Source organism: Bufo bufo, chromosome 1 (genome assembly GCF_905171765.1).
Source record: "Bufo bufo chromosome 1, aBufBuf1.1, whole genome shotgun sequence".
NCBI lineage: Eukaryota > Metazoa > Chordata > Amphibia > Anura > Bufonidae > Bufo > Bufo bufo.
Window position 1 is genome coordinate 64,363,498 of NC_053389.1, and position 22,062 is coordinate 64,385,559.

General features: G+C 46.5%; 1 protein-coding gene across 1 annotated transcript in view; it reads right to left on the reverse strand.

Moving 5' to 3' along the window:
- Positions 1-15,414: 15,414 nt before the first annotated feature.
- Positions 15,415-22,062, reverse strand: part of TREH (trehalase) — a 50,311-nt gene continuing 43,663 nt past the window's right edge. Inside the window, exon 15 of the mRNA XM_040425271.1 lies at positions 15,415-15,760. Coding sequence (XP_040281205.1) covers positions 15,620-15,760 — 141 coding nt within the window. The 3' untranslated portion in view covers positions 15,415-15,619. The remainder of the gene's footprint in view (positions 15,761-22,062) is intronic.

Sequence of the window (22,062 nt, forward strand, 5' to 3'; positions counted from 1 at the left end):
TCGCACTATATACTCCGCACACACACACTATATACTACACACACACTATATACCGCACACACACTATATACTACACACACGCACTATATACTCTGCACACACACACACACACTATATACCGCACACACACACTATATACTACACACACGCACTATATACTCCGCGCACACACACACACTATATACCGCACACACACACTATATACCGCACACACACACTATATACCGCACACACACTATATACTACACACTATATACTACACACACACACTATATACCGCACACACACTATATACTACACACACACTATATACTACACACACACACTATATACCGCACACACACACACACTATATACCGCACACACACACACTATATACCGCACACACACACTATATACTACACACACGCACTATATACTCCGCACACACACACACTATATACCGCACACACACACACTATATACCGCACACACACACACTATATACCGCACACACACACTATATACCGCACACACACACTATATACCGCACACACACTATATACTACACACTATATACTACACACACACACTATATACCGCACACACACTATATACTACACACACACTATATACTACACACACACACTATATACCGCACACACACACACTATATACCGCACACACACACACTATATACCGCACACACACACTATATACTACACACACGCACTATATACTCCGCACACACACACACTATATACCGCACACACACACACTATATACCGCACACACACACACTATATACCGCACACACACACTATATACCGCACACACACACTATATACCGCACACACACTATATACTACACACACACTATATACTACACACACACACTATATACCGCACACACACTATATACTACATACACACTATATACTACACACACACTATATACCGCACACACACACACTATATACCACACAGATACACACTATATACCACACAGATACACACTATATACCACACACACACACACTATATACCGCACACACACACTATATACCGCACACACACACTATATACCCCCAGAATGCCTATCCGCTCTAGGAGTTAGTGGGAAACTAGTGTTGGACTTGCTGCACCCACTGCTAGATAAGGGTTACCACCTCTAAGTGGATAACTATTATACCAGAATACTCCTATTCAAGTCCCTAACTGCCAGAAGTACTGTGGCTTGTGGCACAGTGCGTAAAAATCATAGAGACCTCCCTAGATCCCTGGTAGGGCAACCACTGAGAATGGTTGAAAGTAGGGCTCTCCTCCAGGATAACATGCTGGTGATTAAGTACAAGGACAAGAGGGACGTCCTTGTACTTACCACCATTCACACTAACGCCAGCTCCCCTGGTCCTGTACGAGATACCACAACCACTACCCCCTAACCAGTTTGTATCCTGGACTACATCAGGCACATGGGAGGTGTGGATCTTTTAGATCAACTTCTGAAGCCCTACAGTGCCTCACGGAAAATGAAAGTGTGGTACAAAAAGCTGGCCATGCACATTGTACAGGTGGCAATGTGCAATGCGTACGTGCTATTTTATTCTGTAGGCCACACAGGAACTTTCCTTCAGTTCCAAGAGGTTGTTATCAAGGCCCTAATTCTCTAAGACAGGCCGGGGAGGGTCCCAGTACTTAAGGAAGTTACGGTCCCCGTGTTGTACCAGGGCAACATTTTCCAGGTCAAGTCCCCCAGACAGCAAGGAAGTGAAGGACCCCAAAACTATGCAGGGTGTGTTCAAAAAGGGGTATAAGGAAAGACACCATTTACCACTGAAAAACCTGGCCTGTGCATGCAGGAGTGTTTCAGAATATACCACTCATCCATGGAGTATTCATTTAATTTCATCCTATATGCTCCCTGTAATTTTTCTACTTTATATCTCTGATTTAGTCCACCTCGCTTGCATATCCACTTTCCAACAACCACTACACATTATTTTCTGTGAGACAACTGTTAGGTCAAAAGTGCCCTTTCCACCCCTTAAAATGTTCGTACGGGGGTGCTGTTTCCGAAATTGGGTCACTTCTTGGGGCTTTTCATTTCTGGTGACCTCAGGAATTTATTTAATGCGACATGACAGCTAAAATCCATGTCTGCCAATTCAGGTCTGCAAAATCCATATTTAGCTGTTTGACTTTAGAGCCCTGCCATGCGCACATAATTTTTTAAGCACATATGGGGTGTTGGCGTATTCGGGTGGAAATGGGGAACAAAATGTGGGGTTCATTTTGTCCTGTTACCCCTTGTGAAAGTAAAAAATGTGGGTGTAAAGCTACTTTTTCTGGAAAAAATGTAAATTTTTCATTTTCACAGCCAAGCGTTTCCTAATTCTGTGAAACGCCTGATTCGTCAAAGTGCTCACTACACACCTTGAAATATTCCTTGAGGGGTGTAGTTTCCGGAATGGGGCTCACTTTTTGGAGGTTTCCATTGTAGGGCCTCCTCAGGGTGTCTTCATATGCGACATAGCTCCCAATTACCATTCCAGCTAAATCCGCTCTCCTAACTCCATATGGTGCTCCTTCCACTCTGAAGCCTGCCATGCGCCCATACATCAGTTTTTGAGCACACATGGGGTGTTTCTGTAAACTCCAGTTTCAAGGTAATAGATTTTGAGTTTTGTTTGACTATTAACCCTTGATGTGTTGCAAAAAAAAAGATTAACATTTTTAATCTGCTAAAAAAAAGTAAATTTCATTACCATTGTATTTTTATTTCTTGTGGGGCACCTAAAGGATTAGCAAAGTTTGTAAAACCAGATTTGAATAGCTCGAGGGGTATAGTTTGTAAAATGGGGCGATTTATGACTGGTTTCTAATATGTAAGCCCCAGAAAGTGACTTCATAACTGAACTGGTACTGAAAAAGTTGGGGTTTGGAAATGTTTTTAAAAATTTATAGGATTTGCTTCTAAACTTCTAAGCCTTCTAACGTCACAAAAAAATAAAATGTCATTTTCAAAATGATCCAAACATGAAGTAGACATATGGGAAATGTAAAGTAATAAGTATCTTTGGAGGTATTAATATCTATTATAAAAGTAGACATTGAAATTTGGACATTTGCAAAATTTTCCAAATTTTTGGTAAATTTTGTATTTTTTTATAAATATAAATGAAATATTTGGACTCAATTTTACCATTGTCATGAAGTACAATATGTGACGAGAAAACAGTGTCAGAATGGCCTTGATAAGTATAAGTGTTTTAAAGTTATTACCACATAAAGTGACACATCTCAGATTAGCAAAAAATGGCCTGGGCACAAAGGAGAAAAATTGCCCGATCCTTAAAGGTTTAATAAGAATTGTAAATAATGTTCATATTTTTTTTTTACCAACAGTAATGAAGACATTGAAGGCCACTGTGGCAAAAATGCAGAAGGAGCACCTCCAGGATATGCAGGCCATGGAGGAGAGGCACCGCCAGGCCATGAAGGGGGTGCAGGAGATGCTCCTGCAATTGGAAAAGTTGCCTTAAAAGTTTTTTTTTCTTATATGTTATATAAATAGTTTATACAGTTATAACGTGTATTTTTGTTTTTTTAATATTGCTCTGTTTTAGTGTAACGGGGTAGTATAAGTCCTACACATAGCTCGGCCTAATTCAGCCAGAACTGACAGCAGCCGGTAAGTACATGTCAAATACATATGTTTAATGGTCCATTCACACATCCGTTATGGTTTTGCGGATCCGCAAATTGTGGATCCAAAAAACACGGACACCGGCCATGTGCGTTTCTGCATTTTGCGGACCGCACATGGCCACAACCATGATATAAATGCCTATTGTTAGTAAATGTTCTATTTTTTTACTGGAGCCACGGTGCGGACCCATTCGTTTTTTCAAATTTTAGCAAAATTGATGAATGGATGAGGACCCATTTTATGGACGTGTGAATGGACCATAAGGGGCCATTCACACGTCTGTAAAATGGGTCCGCATCCATTCTGCAATTTAGCGGAACGGTCGCAGACCCATTGATTTTCAATTACAGCAAAATTAGGCGGTCACAGGATAAATATGTAACTGTCGGCCAGTACAGGCCCAAAAATTAGCCAATAGGCTTTCACCTGACAGTAAAGAACTTTGGATTCTGTGGCTGGAGGTACATTAGGCGGTCACAGGAGAAATATGTAAGTGTCGGCCAGTACAGGCCCCAAAAATTAGGCATTCAACGGACGTAAAAGGCCTTTTATGCCGCTGTATTTACCTAAGACAGGGACCATGATTTGTTCTGGGTGGTGGCGGATATTTGTGGGCTGTCATGAGGAATTTCAATCAAACATGGTCGACTCGTCACATGTGTTGAATTCCTCTGAGATCCATGCCTCATTCATTTTTAGAAATGTGAGGTAGTCCACACTGTCAAGAGCTAGGCGAGTGCGCTTATCGGTCACAATCCCCCCTGTTGCGCTGAACATCTTTTCGGACAGGAAACTGGACGAGGGGTAAGCCAACAGTTCCATGGAAAATTGTGCAAGCTCTGGCCACAGGTCAAGCCTGTACACCCAGTAGTCCAGGGGTTCATCGCTTCTCAGAGCGCCCACATCGGCCGTTAACCCGATGTAGTCGGACACCTGTTGGTCTAGGCGTTCCCTAAGGCTGGATCTGGAGGACGGCTGTCGATGGGTTGGCTGCAAGAATGATCTCATATCCTAAGTGACCAACACATCTTCAAACAGCCCTCTTCTTGCAGGTGCTGTTGGATTGGTACCCGCAACTGTTTCTCTGTGAGTGAAAATTCCTCTGCCAGTGCCCTCAAAAGCAGAATGCAGCATTTCTCGAAGCAAGGCCTGGAAGCGCTGCATTCTGACAGCCCTCTGTGATGGTGGTAACATTTCCGCCATTTTGTGTTTGTACCGGGGGTCTAAGTACGTTGCCACCCAGTACTGGTCCTTGCCCTTTATGCTTTTTTTTACGGGGGTCCCTCTTAAAACACTGGAGCATGAAGGCCCCCATTTGCACTAAACTGGAAGCGGAGTGGCTTGGCTCCTGCTCATCATGTCTTCCTCGTTCTCCTCCCCCCATCCACGGACAACACCAGGGATCCCAGAAACGTTTAAAGCCTGCTCTTCTTGCTCCTCCCCCCAGGCACCATCCTCCTCTGACTCCTCTTCAGACTCCTGTTGTTGACTTGTCTCAGATGGAGTAGCCCCCCCCCCCCCCCCCCCCCGGGAATTCATCCAGCATTGCTTCCTCATCTTCCAGCTCCTGCTCCTTGACGGCTTGATCAATGACACGACGCAATGCACGCTCCAGAAAGAAGACGTAAGGTATGATGTCACTGATGGCGCCCTGGCTGCGACTGACCAGTTTGGTGATCTCATCAAATGGCCGCAGAAGTCTACATGCGTTGTGCATGAGCAGTCACTGGCGCGGTGAAAAAAAAACAAGCTCCCAGAACCTGTACTGCTGCAGAGTTCGTACAGGTAGTCATTAACTGCACGTTTCTGCTGGAGCAGCCTATCGAGCATATACAAGGTGGAGTAACATCGCGTCGGGCAGTCACAAATCAGACGTCTGACGGGCAGGTTGTGTCACCGCTGAATGTCAGCAAGGTGAGCCATGGCCGTGTAAGATCTTCAAAAATAGCCAGAGATTTTCCTGTCCTGCCGCAAGATGTCCTGGACCCCGGGGTATTTGGCAACGAACCGCTGCACGACTAAGTTCAGGACGTGTGCCATGCACGGCACTTTTGTCATTTTGCCCTGTTTCAGCGCGCGCAGCAGATTGGCACCGTTGTCGCACACCACTTTACCAACTGTCAAATTGAGCGAGGTTAGCCACTGATCGGCCTGTGACCGCAGAGCTGAAAGCAGTGCAGGACCGGTGTGGCTCTTGGCTTCCAGGCACAACAGACGCAGCATAGCATGGCAACGTCTCACCTGGCACGTCGAATAGGTTATGGGGAATCGGATCTGGGCGGGCGCAGCGGAAGAGACGGTAGCAGCGGAAAAGGAGGAGTCAGCCGAGGAGGATGGAGTAGGAGGAGAAGAAGAGGCAGGCCTACATGCAATCCGTGGCGGTAACACCAAATCTACACGGGTTACATGCTTGGCGGCCGTCAGAAGGTTCACCCAGTAGGCAGTAAAAGTTATGTACCTTCCCTGCCCATGTTTGCTAGACCATGTGTCTGTGGTCAGATGTATCTTGGCACCGACACTGTGTGCCAGAGATACATTCACTTGCTGCTGAATGTGGCCATATAGCTCTGGGATGCCCTTCTGGGAGAAATATTTCCTTCCAGGGACCTTCCATTGCGGTGTTCCAATGGCCACAAATTTTCTAAAGGCCTCCGAGTCCACCAGTTTATATGGCAGTAGTTGGCGGGCTAGCAGTTCCGACAAGCCAGCGGTCAGCCGTTGGGCAAGAGGGTTATCCGGCGTCATCATCTTTTTACACTCGAACATTTGGGCCACGGAAGCTTACCTTGTGCCAGATGAACACGAGAACGGCACGGTGGAAGGTGGAAGGTGGAGTGGAGGACAATTGAGAGGAGAAGGAGAAGAGGCCGGACGTGGAGCGCAGGGAGTGTGGCTTTGTGGGTTCTGACGGCGTTGCTCCCACTGGGCTCGGTGATGGGAGGCCAGGTGCCTTCTCAAGGCGATCGTCCCTAGGTGAGTGTTTGGCTTACCGTGTCTTATGCGTTGACAGCAAAGGCTGCAGATGGCAACACTATTGTCAGCAGTGGACACGTTAAAAAAAGCCCACACTGCAAAGCTATGTGCCGGCGTCCTGGGAGCGCCAGATGTGACCGTGCATGGTCCATGGCTCGCTCCTGATACATTTGCAGACTGCTTTTTGCCTCCTGTGCACTGCGAGTTTTGCCTGCTTCTCATCCCTATCTGCTGCTCCATCTCTCCATCTGAACTCCCCTCCTCTTCTTCTCTTGTGGGTACCCACGTGGCGTCCATCGACATGTCATCATCGTCACCTTCCCCACCACTAACATTAGAGATCTTGGAGTAGGCAGCAACAGCGGGGACCACCCTCCTTGGCCTGATCTGGGTACTGTCGTCAGACCGCTGCTACCTTCTCTTCCTGATCCGATACCAAGAATGGCTGCGTATCGGTAAGGTCTTGTAATGGATGGGAAAATAATTCCTCTGACTCGAGAGGAGGGGATATGGTGGTGGTGGTGTCTTTTGGGGTGCACACAGCAGAGAGTGAGGAGGGTGCAGATGGAGAGGATGAGGAGGGTGCATAAGCGGAAGACTGAGTGAGCCACTCAACCAAGTCTGGTGCGTCCTTGGACGTAATCACACGCACCTTCTGCAACTTCCCACTTAGGCTCTGGCCTGGTGCACCTGCCCGACCCCTACCACCCCTGCGGAAGGACCTGCCTCTTCCTCTGCCTGTGATTTTTTTTAATGACCCTGTGACAAAAGTCTCTATAGAAGAGCAGCATTTGTGGAAGAAGGTATTTAACACCCTGCTTCAATCAGTTGTTTTGGGGGACGACTGGTATATCACTCCAGTTACTGTATAACAATTTTTTCCAATACCGTTTGTCACTGTATGTAGCAGAGGGAACGCAGCAAAACAGCAAACAAATGTACACTATATAGAAAGTATCTTGGTATATAACACCCCGCTTCAATCAGTTTTTTGGGCGGGCAACTGGTATATCACACCAGTTCTAATTAGTTATTCCAATATCGATAGCACACCTATACCAGTCCTTAAAATGACTTTTGTGGCCCTATTAGCTAGCGTTTTTGTCCCTATCAGCCTGTCCCTGCTCCACACAGCAACCTCTTCCTACACTGGCAAAAGACTGAATGTAAAATGGCGGCCAGATCAGGTTTATTTATAAGGTAGGGGGTGTGTCCATGTGCTGAAACGTCTCAATTGGCTGTCCTGTACCACCTGATGGATGTGTCATGGGTCAAAGTTCTTTACAATGTAAAAGAATATGGCGGGCGCGAATATCGCCATATGTTCGGCGAATTGCGAACATGAGAAGTTCACAGCGAGCCGCAAGGCCATCTCTAATCTTTCCATTACACCTGATCTCTGTCTCCTGGCTTTGGCTCACAATCACTGCCCAAATAACTAAAGTGTGAACTCGTCCTATGGCCTTATGCACACGACCGTATGTACTCTGCGGTCCACAAAACACAGATCTGCAAAAAATATGGATGACGTCTGTGCGACATCCGTATTGCATCCGTTTTTTTGGTTGGATCTATTGTAACAATGCCTGTCCTTGTCTGCAAAACATACAAGAATAAGACATGTTCTATCTTTTTTGTGGAACGGACATATGGAAATGGAATGCACATGGAGTCACTTCCGTTTTTTTTTTTTGCAGCCCATTGAAGTGAATGGTTCCGCATAATGGCCGCAAAGAAAAACACCGAACGGACACGGAAAGAAAATATGTTCGTGTGCATGATCCCTAAGACTGTTCACAGTCAATTATCTTCTGGTGTAAATGTAACTGATTCCCTGTGAACGATCTATCACACGATGGCGCTCACAGATGCGTACACGATTCTCTGTGCACCTAAGGGGTTGGAGTTCAAATGTTTACGACTCGTTTGTCGCTCAGTCGAATCCGTTATTTACACGTGAAAAGATCTTTAGACCGTTGTGTAGACCTGCAGCGGATATATCGCCGGGGACGCTGGCTGGGAAATGTGGGACGGGGATAGATGTCTTATACTATTGGTAGGCTTACTTTCAGACAGATTTTTGCGCCGGAATGGCACCGACATTTGGCATAAATTGGCGCGTCTTAGGCCCGCTCACTTTACAATGAAGCTCTGCCCACGTTCTGCTAATCATGCGCCCCCTCCTTGTCGAGCATGTTGGAAGAAAGTGTAAAGAAGCTACATGATGTGCCGTTTGTGTCGCTTTTTTAGACAGACACATTAGTAAAGCCTCATTCACACGTCAATGTTTCACGGACCTGTGCTGTACGTCTTCTCCACGGACAGCACGTGTCCCCATTCATTTTAATGTGTGTATTCACACATCAGTGTTTTAGCACGGTCCGTGGGTCAGTGTTTTTAGCACGGACGCATGCTCTATTTTGTCCGTGTTCACGGATCCATCACGTCCATTATAGTCGTGTTGCATTCGTGTTTCACGGATTATTAGGAAGAGATGCTTTGAAAATTATTTTTCATCTGTTCAGTGTCAGTGAAACACAGACAGCAAAAAACGGACACACAGACCCAACACGGATCCTTCACGGACAGCTTCACTGATGCATCACTGACCACCTGCAAACAGATTTGAGCACGGACACGGACGTGTGGATGAGGCTTAACTCTGAGCCTGTATTCTGTGAGCTGCAAGACACAGCATGTTGTATTTTGTATCAGTGTTCGACCACTGGATTCCGTTACAGGCAGCAGTGCGGCAGGTGGGACCAAAGCTCCAAAGAAAAGGGCGTTCTCCTACAGTGCCTTGAAAATGTATTCACACCCCTTGAACTCTTCCACATTTTTTCATGTTACACCCAGAAATGTGTTTAATTTAGATTTTTATGTGATAGACCAACACAAAGTAGGAGGTATGTGTGAAGTGAAAAAAAAATGATAGATGGTTTTCATTTAAAAAAAAAAAAATCTATAAAGTGTGGCATGCATTTGTATTCAGCCCCCCTGAGTCAATACTTTGTAGGACCACCTTTCGCTGCAATTACAGCTGCAGGTCTTTTGGGGGATGTCTCGAACAGCTTTACACATCTAGAGGCTGAAGTTTTTGCCCATTTTCTTTGCAGAAGAGCTCACACTCAGTCAGATTGGATGGAGAGCGTCTGTGAGCAGCAATTCTCAAGTTCTGCCTTAGATTCTCAGTGGGATTTAGGTTTGGATGACTGGGCCAGTCTAACACATGCTTTCATCTAAAGTAACCACTCTATTGTAGCTCTGGCTGTAGGTTTAGGGTCATTGTCCTGCTGGAAGGTGAACCTCCGCCCCAGTCTCAAGTCCTTTGCAGCCTCTAACAGGTTTTCTCCAGGATTGCCCTGTATTTAGCTCCATCCATCTTTCCATCAACTCTGACAAGCTTCCCTGTCCCTGCTGAAAAAAAAGCCTGATGCTGCCACCACCACCATGTTTCATGGTGGGGATGGTGTGTTCACGATGATGTGCAGTGTTAGTTTTCTGCCACACATAGCATTTTGCATTTAGGCCAAAAAGTTAAACTTTGGTCTCATCTGACCAGAGCACCTTCTTCCACATGTTTGCTGTGTCCCCTACATGGCTTGTGGCAACCTGCAAACAGGGTTTCTTATGGCTTGCTTTCAAAAATGGCTTTCTTCTTGCCATTCTTCTATAAAGACCAGATTTGTGGAGTACACAACTAATATTTGTCCTGTGGACAGATTCCCCCACCTGAGCTGTGGATCTCTGCAGCTCCTCCACAGTGACCACGGGCCTCTTGGCTGCTTCTCTAATTAGTGCTCTTCTTGCCTGAGGTGTCAGTTTAGGTGGACGGCCATGTCTTGGTAGGTCTGCAGTTATGCAATATTCCTTCCATTTTGGATGATGGATTGAACAGTGCTCTGTGAGATGTTCAGAGCTTGGAATATTTTTTATAACTCCTGCTTTACACTTTTCCACAACTTTATCCCTAAACCTTACTGGTGTGTTCCTTGGTTTTCATGATGCTGTTTGATCACTAATGCTCTCTAACAAACCTCTGAGGCCTTCACAGAACAGCTGTAGTCATACTGAGAATAAATTACACACGGGTGGACTCTATTTACTAATGAGGTGACTTCTGAAGGCAGTTCGTCACACTGGACTTTATTTAGGGGTATCAGAATACAGGGGACTGAATACAAATGCAAGCCACACTTTCCAGATTTGTATTTTTTTTAAATTGTGAAAACCATGTATAATTTTGTTTTCACTTCTCACATTCTTCCTACTTTGTGTTGGTCTTTCACATAAAATCCCAATAAAATACATTTAAGTTTGTGAGTGTAACGTAAAAAAATGTGGAAAAGTTCAAGGGGCATGAATACTTCTTCAAGGCACTGTATGTCCTGTTGCTGGCATCTTTAAAGGGGTTGGCAACAGGGGTCGAGTCGAGGGGGAACGCGTGGGAACGGCGTTCCTGCACTTTTTTCATGGCAGGAACGCCGTTCCCTTTCATCATGGTCTGTGTGCGGCGGCAGGCACTGAGATGAGCGCTTCCATTGTGGAAGCGAAGCGCTCATCTCCATGGTGATCTGTTTCTGTTTATATCGCTGTCCTCAGGACAGCGATACAAACAGAAGGCTGCGGAGGAGCAGGGCAGGGAGGTGTGTCCCTTTCCTGTTCCTCTGATAGGCTGCCGGCACTACTAGGCCAGCAGCCTATCAGAGGCCGGCGTAGGCGGCACAATGACGTCATCGCGCCGCCGGCCTGAGCCGTACAGCGCTGGAGTCAGGACACAGGCTGGAAGAGGCCTGCATTCCATCGCTCCAAAGAGGTAAGTATAAGTGTTCATTTTTTTATTTTTTTAACTATATTATACTGGCACATGATTGGGGAATTTGGGGGGGCCCTGGTATTATACTGGGCTGGCACATGATTGGGGAATTTGGGGGGGCCCTGGAATTACTGGCACAGATTGGGGGGGGGGGTGTCTGGTATTACTGCCATATGATTGGGGGGTCTGTCTGGTATTACTGGCACATGATGGGGGGGGGGGGTCCGGTATAGTGGCACATGATTGGGGAATTTGGGGGGGCCCTGGAATTACTGGCACAGATTTGGGGGGGGGTCTGGTATTACTGCCATATGATTGGGGGGTCTGTCTGGTATTACTGGCACATGATTGGGGGGGGGTCTGGTATAGTGGCACATGATTGGGGAATTTGGGGGCGCCCTGGAATTACTGGCACAGATTGGGGGGGGGGGGGTCTGGTATTACTGCCATATGATTGGGGGGTCTGTCTGGTATTACTGGCACATGATTGGGGGGGGGGTCTGGTATAGTGGCACATGATTGGGGAATTTGGGGGGCCCTGGAATTACTGGCACAGATTGGGGGGGGGGTGTCTGGTATTACTGCCATATGATTGGGGGGTCTGTCTGGTATTACTGGCACATGATTGGGGGGGTCTGGTATTACTGGCACATGATTGGGGGGGTCTGGTATTACTGGCACATGATTGGGGGGTCTGGTATTACTGGCACATGATTGGGGGGGTCTGGTATTACTGGCACATGATTGGGGGGGGTCTGGTATTACTGGCACATGATTGGGGGGGGTCTGGTATTACTGGCACATGATTGGGGGGTCTGGTATTACTGGCACATGATTGGGGGGTCTGGTATTGTACTGGCACATGATTGGGGGGTCTGGTATTATACTGGCACATGATTGGGGGGGTCTGGTATTATACTGGCACATGATTGGGGGGGTCTGGTATTACTGGCACATGATTGGGGGGGTCTGGTATTACTGGCACATGATTGGGGGGGGTCTGGTATTACTGGCTGATGAGAGGCACTAGGGGGGCAGATGAGAGGCACTGGGGCTCTTATCTGAGGTCTGATTGGGGGTCATTCATATTGGGGTCTGAGCTGAGGTGTGATCTGAGGTCTTATTAACATTGGGGATCTTATTGGGGCTGTTAGCTGAGGTCTGATTAACATTGGGGGTCTGATTGGTGGTCTGACCTGAGGTGTAATGAAAAATATTTTTTTCTTATTGTGCCCACTTCCAGCCCGGAGCCCAGCTGCCCAGAGCACTGATCCGGAGCAGCTTGGAGAAAAAGGCCTCACAGTCCCACACTCCTTCTGCTTGGCCAAGCCAGCCAGCACCTCAGGCAAGCCAGCCAGCACCCCTGAGTCTTCAGAACTGTAAGTAAATTATATATAAGGGGAGTTTTTGTTTTGTTTTGATCACAATGTGTACATTTGGCTCAGTCCGCAGCGACACAAATTACAGCATGCTAGATTTTCTGTGCTTTTTTTTCCCCCGCTACACGTAGCTTTCAAAAGCCCATTCACATGTATTGTATTTTAAAGGGGTTTTCCCATCTCAGACAATGGGGGCATATCGCTAGGATATGCCCCCATTGTCTGATAGGTGCGGGTCCCACTCCCTATATATATTTGTTTATTTCATGTTAATTTTGCAGTTGTTTGTGTAAACTGGCGCTTTACAATAAATGTTGCACTGAATTTTCGGCGAAATATATATTTATTTTTTTTGGGGGGGGGGGGGGTTTGCAGTGGATCTTGGGTGAGTTCCCACACTTTTTTTCCCAGGACTTGACCCCTGGTTGGCAACCCCCGCTCCTGGGCAGAGTGCGCTGGCTCCCAGTTCCTGCACTCTCCCACCTCCGCTCGGGTCCCTGGATGTAAAATCCCATTTTGACGCCAGTGCAGCAAATCGCTGGCCGCAGTGATGACCTGCTCCCCTGGCATCACGTGACAATTTGTCATGACGCAAATGGAGCAGGTCACCAGCCATGGTCAAAATACATCCAGGGACCTGAGCTGAGCAGTGGAGGCCGGAGAGCACAGGAGCTGGGAGCCAGCAGGGTGGTATGCTACCTGTTGTAGGTCTGCCCAAGAGGGGGGAGTTTGCCAAACTCAACCCCCCACCCCCAAACGTGCACAACCCCTTTAAAGTGCTTGAGGGAAGATGTTGGGGCCCCTTTTGCTCTCCCCATCCTGAAACACGTCTCTATTATACAGAGCTGAGCACAGATAAAATATTTTTGTTGCTTTTTATTTATTAAGAAATTTAAAAATTATATGAAAATGTTACACAGTGCGTATTACAGTGGAACATGGAGTAGAAAGCAGATGAGAAGTACACATGGCATCCCATTTGTGTAAACTGCGCCAAGTTTAGGCTACTTTCACACTAGCGCTTGATCGGATCCGTTCTGAACGGATCCGATCATATTAATGCAGACGGAGGCTCCGTTCAGTACGGATCCGTCTGCATTAATAACTTAGAAAAATTTCTAAGTGCGAAAGTAGCCTGAGCGGATCCGTTCAGACTTTCAATGTAAAGTCAATGGGGGACGGATCCGCTTTAAGATTGAGCCATATGGTGTCATCTTCAAGCGGGTCCGTTCCCATTGACTAAGGCTACTTTCACACTAGCGTTCGGAGCGGATCCGTCTGATGTTTCATCAGACGGATCCGCTCCGATAATGCAGACGTTCGCATCCGTCCAGAATGGATGCGTCTGCATTAAAACTTTGAAAATTTTCTAAGTCTGAAAGTAGCCTGAGCGGATCCGTTCAGACTTTACATTGTAAGTCAATGGGGAACGGATCCGCTTGAAGATTGAGCCATATGGTGTCATCTTCAAGCGGATCCGTCCCCATTGACTTCCATTATAAGTCTGGACGGATCCGCTCGCCTCCGCATGGCCAGGCGGACACCCGAACGCTGCAAGCAGCGTTCAGGTGTCCGCTCACTGAGCGGAGCGGAGGCTGAGCGCTGGCAGGCGGATGCATTCTCAGTGGATCCGCCTCCACTGAGAATGCATTGGGGCCAGACGGATGCGTTCGGGGCCGCTCGTGAGCCCCTTCAAACGGTGCGCACGAGCGGACACCCGAACGCTCGTGTGAAAGTAGCCTTACATTGTAAGTCTGGACGGATCCGCACGCCTCCGCACGGCCAGGCGGACACCCGAACGCTGCAAGCAGCGTTCAGCTGTCCGCCTGGCCGTGCGGAGGCGAGCGGAGCGGAGGCTGAACGCCGCCAGACTGATGCAGTCTGAGCGGATCCGCATCCATTCAGACTGCATCAGGGCTGGACGGAAGCGTTCTGCTCCGCTCGTGAGCCACTTCAAACGGAGCTCACGAGCGGACAGCAGAACGCTAGTGTGAAAGTAGCCTTATAAAGGCCACCGCATACCTCCAAATACAAAATGCAGGAAATACACATCTGTCAACATTTCTAGCTGTCTAAACCTAGTCCGTCACTGTAAATCCGAGTTAGAAGGTAGATTAAAGGGAATCTCCAAACTTTTAATATTGATGACCTATCATCAGGATAGTTAATATCAGATCGGCGGGGATCCGACACCATATAAAGGGAACGCATGTGTGCACGTGGCGTCTCCCGTCGCTGCTGCTATATCTATGGCGAACAAGAAGAGAAAAGGAAGATGGCACATGCACACTGCGTGCGCCTTCCCTTTATACAGCTGATCGGCGGGGGTGCCGGGCGTCGGCCCCACCGATCTGATATTGATGACCTATTCTGAGGATAGGTCATCAACATTAAAAGCCAGGAGAACCCCTTTAATGGGGTCCATGTACCAGAAATGCGGACGATTTTCAGTGCCAAACTGTGCATACAATATCCATAGCAGAATATACTGTCAGCCCTGTGGATGAGATTTGAGCAAACCTCACCCACATGCTGTAGACGTTTTCCCTTTGGAAATTAAAGGAGTTGTCCAGGATCAGAAAAAGATCTCTGCTTTCTTCCACAGTTTGTGCGTGGTATTGTAAACTGTGTGAACTGGTATGTTCAGTTTTGTGGGATATCTCCATTATAAATAAGAGGAATACGCACTAAGCTCGTGTGAGAGAACATTAGACAGTCAAGCGAATTAGTCATTGAGGGTGGCAAGTGGTGGTCCGGGGGTCATATCCAAAAAGTAATGATTAATATAGGTAGTGTGAAAAGTAGCCCAGAGAAGGTGGTGCTGGCGGCAGAGCTTGTCAGGCGCGATCCGTAGAGGTCCAGCAGCTGTATAATCACTCCATTGGTCCATCCGAAGCCCAACTGTGGAGAAGAAGAAGACTGTGTGGTGAGAGGATCTATACCAGAGCTACGAAGCAAGTCCTTATAATGAGTCACTTTAACCACCTCAGCCCCCCTAGCTTAAACACCCTTAATGACCAGGCCACTTTTTACACTTCTGACCTACACTACTTTCACCATTTATTGCTCGGTCATGCAACTTACCACCCAAATGAATTTTACCTTCTTTTCTTCTCACTAATAGAGCTTTCATTTGGTGGTATTTCATTGCTGCTGAAATTTTTACTTTTTTTGTTATTAATCGAAATTTAACAAAATTTTTGCAAAAAAATGATATTTTTCACTTTCAGTTGTAATTTATTTTAAAAAAAACGACATCCATATATAAATTTTTCTCTAAATTTATTGTTCTACATGTCTTTGATAAAAAAAAAAATGTTTGGGTAAAAAAAAAGAAATGGTTTGGGTAAAAGTTATAGCGTTTACAAACTATGGTACAAAAATGTGAATTTCCGCTTTTTGAAGCAGCTCTGACTTTCTGAGCACCTGTCATGTTTCCTGAGGTTCTACAATGCCCAGACAGTAGAAAAACCCCACAAATTACCCAATTTCGGTAAGTAGACACCCTAAGGTATTCGCTGATGGGCATAGTGAGTTCATAGAACTTTTTATTTTTTGTCACAAGTTAGCGGAAAATGATGATTTTTTTTATTTTATTTTTTTCCTTACAAAGTCTCATATTCCACTAACTTGTGACAAAAAATAAAAACTTCCATGAGCTCACTATGCCCATCACGAAATACCTTGGGGTGTCTTCTTTCCAAAATGGGGTCACTTGTGGGGTAGTTATACTGCCCTGGCATTCTAGGGGCCCTAATGTGTGGTAAGTAGTTTGAAATCAAAATGTGTAAAAAATGACCTGTGAAATCCTAAAGGTGCTCTTTGGAATGTGGGCCCCTTTGCCCACCTAGGCTGCAAAAAAGTGTCACACATCTGGTATCGCCGTACTCAGGAGAAGTTGGGCAATGTGTTTTGGGGTGTCATTTTACATATACCCATGCTGGGTGAGAGAAATATCTCGGTAAAATGCCAACTTTGTATAACAAAATGGGAAAAGTTGTCTTTTGCCGAGATATTTATCTCACCCAGCATGGGTATATGTAAAATTACACCCTAAAATACATTGCCCAACTTCTCCTGAGTACAGCGATACCAGATGTGTGACACTTTTTTGCAGCCTAGGTGGGCAAAGGGGCCCACATTCCAAAGAGCACCTTTAGGATTTCACAGGTCATTTTTTACACATTTTGATTTCAAACTACTTACCACACATTAGGGCCCCTAGAATGCCAGGGCAGTATAACTACCCCACAAGTGACCCCATTTTGGAAAGAAGACACCCCAAGGTATTTCGTGATGGGCATAGTGAGTTCATGAAAGTTTTTATTTTTTGTCACAAGTTAGTGGAATATCAGACTTTGTAAGAAAAAAAAAAAAATCATCATTTTCCGCTAACTTGTGACAAAAAATAAAAAATTCTAGGAACTCGCCATGCCCCTCACGGAATACCTTGGGGTGTCTTCTTTACAAAATGGGGTCACTTGTGGGGTAGTTATACTGCCCTGGCATTCTAGGGGCCCTAATGTGTGGTAAGTAGTTTAAAATCAAAATGTGTAAAAAATTACCTGTGAAATCCTAAAGGTGCTCTTTGGAATGTGGGCCCCTTTGCCCACCTAGGCTGCAAAAAAGTGTCACACATCTGGTATCGCCGTACTCAGGAGAAGTTGGGCAATGTGTTTCGAGGTGTCATTTTACATATACCCATGCTGGGTGAGAGAAATATCTCGGTAAAATGGCAACTTTGTATAAAAATATGGGAAAAGTTGTCTTTTGCCGAGATATTTATCTCACCCAGCATGGGTATATGTAAAATTACACCCTAAAATACATTGCCCAACTTCTCCTGAGTACAGCGATACCAGATGTGTGACACTTTTTTGCAGCCTAGGTGGGCAAAGGGGCCCACATTCCAAAGAGCACCTTTAGGATTTCACAGGTCATTTTTTACACATTTTGATTTCAAACTACTTACCACACATTAGGGCCCCTAGAATGCCAGGGCAGTATAACTACCCCACAAGTGACCCCATTTTGGAAAGAAGACACCCCAAGGTATTTCGTGATGGGCATAGTGAGTTCATGAAAGTTTTTATTTTTTGTCACAAGTTAGTGGAATACGAGACTTTGTAAGAAAAAATAAATAAATCATAATTTTCCGCTAACTTGTGACAAAAAATAAAAAATTCTAGGAACTCGCCATGCCCCTCACGGAATACCTTGGGGTGTCTTCTTTACAAAATGGGGTCACTTGTGGGGTAGTTATACTGCCCTGGCAATTTAGGGGCCCTAATGTGTGGGAAGTATTTTGAAATCAAAATGTGTAAAAAATGACCTGTGAAATCCTAAAGGTGCTCTTTGGAATGTGGGCCCCTTTGCCCACCTAGGCTGCAAAAAAGTGTCACACATCTGGTATCGCCATACTCAGGAGAAGTTGGGCAATGTGTTTTGGGGTGTCATTTTACATATACCCATGCTGGGTGAGAGAAATATCTCGGTCAAATGCCAACTTTGTATAAAAAAATGGGAAAAGTTGTCTTGGCAAAAGACAACTTTTCCCATTTTTTTATACAAAGTTGGCATTTGACCAAGATATTTATCTCACCCAGCATGGGTATATGTAAAATGACACCCCAAAACACATTGCCCAACTTCTCCTGAGTACGGCGATACCACATGTGTGACACTTTTTTGCAGACTAGATGCGCAAAGGGGCCCAAATTCCTTTTATGAGGGCATTTTTAGACATTTGGATCCCAGACTTCTTCTCACGCTTTAGGGCCCCTAAAATGCCAGGGCAGTATAAATACCCCACATGTGACGCCATTTTGGAAAGAAGACACCCCAAGGTATTCAATGAGGGGCATGGCGAGTTCATAGAAATTTTTATTTTTTGGCACAAGTTAGCGGAAATTGATTTTTTTTGTTTTTTCTCACAAAGTCTCCCTTTCCGCTAACTTGGGACAAAAATTCAATCTTTCATGGACTCAATATGCCCCTCACGGAATACCTTGGGGTGTCTTCTTTCCGAAATGGGGTCACATGTGGGGTATTTATACTGCCCTGGCATTTTAGGGTCCCTAAAGCGTGAGAAGAAGTCTGGAATATAAATGTCTAAAAAATTTTACGCATTTGGATTCTGTGAGGGGTATCGTGAGTTCATGTGAGATTTTATTTTTTGACACAAGTTAGTGGAATATGAGACTTTGTAAGAAAAAAAATAAAAATAATTCCGCTAACTTGGGCCAAAAAAATGTCTGAATGGAGCCTTACAGGGGGTGATCAATGACAGGGGGGTGATCAGGGAGTGCATATGGGGTTATCACCCCCCCTGTCATTGATCACCCCCCTGTAAGGCTCCATTCAGACGTCCGTATGTGTTTTGCGGATCCGCGGTGTCCGTGTTTTGCGGATCCACGGATCCGCAAACACATACGGATGTCTGAATGGAGCCTTACAGGGGGGTGATCAATGACAGGGGGTGATCAATGACAGGGGGGTGATCAGGGAGTCTATATGGGGTGATCACCCCCCTGTCATTGATCACCCCCCTGTAAGGCTCCATTCAGACGTCCGTATGTGTTTTGCGGATCCGATCCATGTATCCGTGGATCCGTAAAAAACATACGGACGTCTGAATGGAGCCTTACAGGGGGGTGATCAATGACAGGGGGGTGATCAATGACAGGGGGGTGATCAGGGAGTCTATATGGGGTGATCACCCCCCTTTAATTGATCACCCCCCTGTAAGGCTCCATTCAGAACTCCGTATGTGTTTTGTGGATCCGATCCATGTATCCGTGGATCTGTAAAAAACATACGGACGTCTGAATGGAGCCTTACTGGGGGGTGATCAATGACAAGGGGGTGATCAGGGAGTCTATATGGGGTGATCACCCCTCTGTCATTGATCACCCCCCTGTAAGGCTCCATTCAGACGTCCGTATGTGTTTTGCGGATCCGATCCATGTATCCGTGGATCTGTAAAAAACATACAGACGTCTGAATGGAGCCTTACAGGGGGGTGATCAATGACAGGGGGGTGATCAGAGAGTCTATATGGGGTGATCACCCCCCTGTCATTGATCACCCCCCTGTAAGGCTCCATTTAGATGTCCGTATGTGTTTTGCGGATCCGATCCATGTATCCGTGGATCCGTAAAAAACATACGGACGTCTGAATGGAGCCTTACAGGGGGTGATCAATGACAGGGGGGTGATCAATGACAGGGGGGTGATCAGGGAGTCTATATGGGGTGATCACCCCCTGTCATTGATCACCCCCCTGTAAGGCTCCATTCAGATGTCCGTATGTGTTTTGCGGATCCGATCCATGTATCCGTGGATCCGTAAAAAACATACGGACGTCTGAATGGAGCCTTACAGGGGGGTGATCAGGGAGTCTATATGGGGTGATCACCCCCCTGTAAGGCTCCATTCAGACGTCTGTATGTGTTTTGCGGATCCGATCCATGTATCCGTGGATCCGTAAAAAACATACGGACGTCTGAATGGAGCCTTACAGGGGGGTGATCAATGACAGGAGGGTGATCAATGACAGGGGGGGTGATCAGGGAGTCTATATGGGGTGATCACCCCCCTGTCATTGATCACCCCCTATAAGGCTCCATTCAGACGTCCGTATGTGTTTTGCGGATCCGATCCATGTATCCGTGGATCCGTAAAAAACATACGGACGTCTGAATGGAGCCTTACAAGGGGGTGATCAATGACAGGGGGTGATCAATGACAGGGGGGTGATCAGGGAGTCTATATGGGGTGATCAGGGGTTAATAAGGGGTTAATAAGTGACGGGGGGGTGTAGTGTAGTGTTTGGTGCTACTTATTACTGTGCTGCCTGTGTCCTCTGGTGGTCGATCCAAGCAAAAGGGACCACAAGAGGACCAGGTAGCAGGTATATTAGACGCTGTTATCAAAACAGCGTCTAATATACCTGTTAGGGGTTAAAAAAATCGCATCTCCAGCCTGCCAGCGAACGATCGCCGCTGGCAGGCTGGAGATCCACTCGCTTACCTTCCGATCCTGTGAACGCGCGCTCCTGTTCACAGGAAATCTCGCGTCTCGCGAGATGACGCATAGATGCGTGACTCTGCCTGGAGCTGCTGCCTCCGGAACGCGATCCTGCGTTAGGCGGTCCGGAGGCGGTTAAAGGGGTTATCCCACAAATAATATTCTACATTTTACAAACCAGCACCTGAATCCAAATACCTTTGTAATTGTATGTTATTAAAAATTTAGTCTGGCCATGGAGTTATTCAATAAAATGTATCTGTATAGCGCCACCTGCTGTTTGTTCTTTTGCTTACTTCTATGTCCACCTCACTGGTTGCAAATGTTCACTTCCATCCTCCCACTGCCACCAGCCATGTTTTTATGTTAGAAGCTGTGACAGAACTACCACAGAAGGGACACACCCCTTGAGAAAGGATACACACCCTGAACTGTAATCAGGAGAGAGCTGCAGCTGAAAGGACACACCCCTGAGCTGTGATAGGGAGAGAGCTGCAGATGAAAGGACACTCCCCAGAGCTGTCATAGGGAGAGAGCTGCAGATGAAAGGACACTCCCCAGAGCTGTGATATGGAGAGAGCTGCAGCTGAAAGGACAAGCGCCCTGAGCTGTGATAGGGAGAGAGCTGCAGATGAAAGGACACACCCCTGAGCTGTGATAGGGAGAGAGCTGCAGATGAAAAGACACACCCCAGAGCTGTGATAGGGAGAGAGCTGCAGATGAAAAGACGCACCCCAGAGCTGTGATAGGGAGAGAGCTGCAGATGAAAGGACACACCCCTGAGCTGTGATAGGGAGAGAGCTGCAGATGAAAGGACACACCCCTGAGCTGTGATAGGGAGAGAGCTGCAGATGAAAGGACACACCCCTGAGCTGTGATAGGGAGAGAGCTGCAGATGAAAGGACACACCCCAGAGCTGTGATAGGGAGAGAGCTGCTGCAGAAAGGACACACTCCTTGAGCTATGATAGGAAGAGAGCTGCAGCAAGATGGAAATGCAGGCCTGAGGATAATCTAGCAGAAGAATTGGAGCAATGAATGGGGAGATCTCTGGATCCATGTGAGGTACAGGGCTGGTTCTAGCTTTGTAAGGCCCCATGCACACAACCATATGTATATTACGGTCCACAAACTGCAGATCCACAAAATACGGATATCGTCGGTGTGCCATCCACA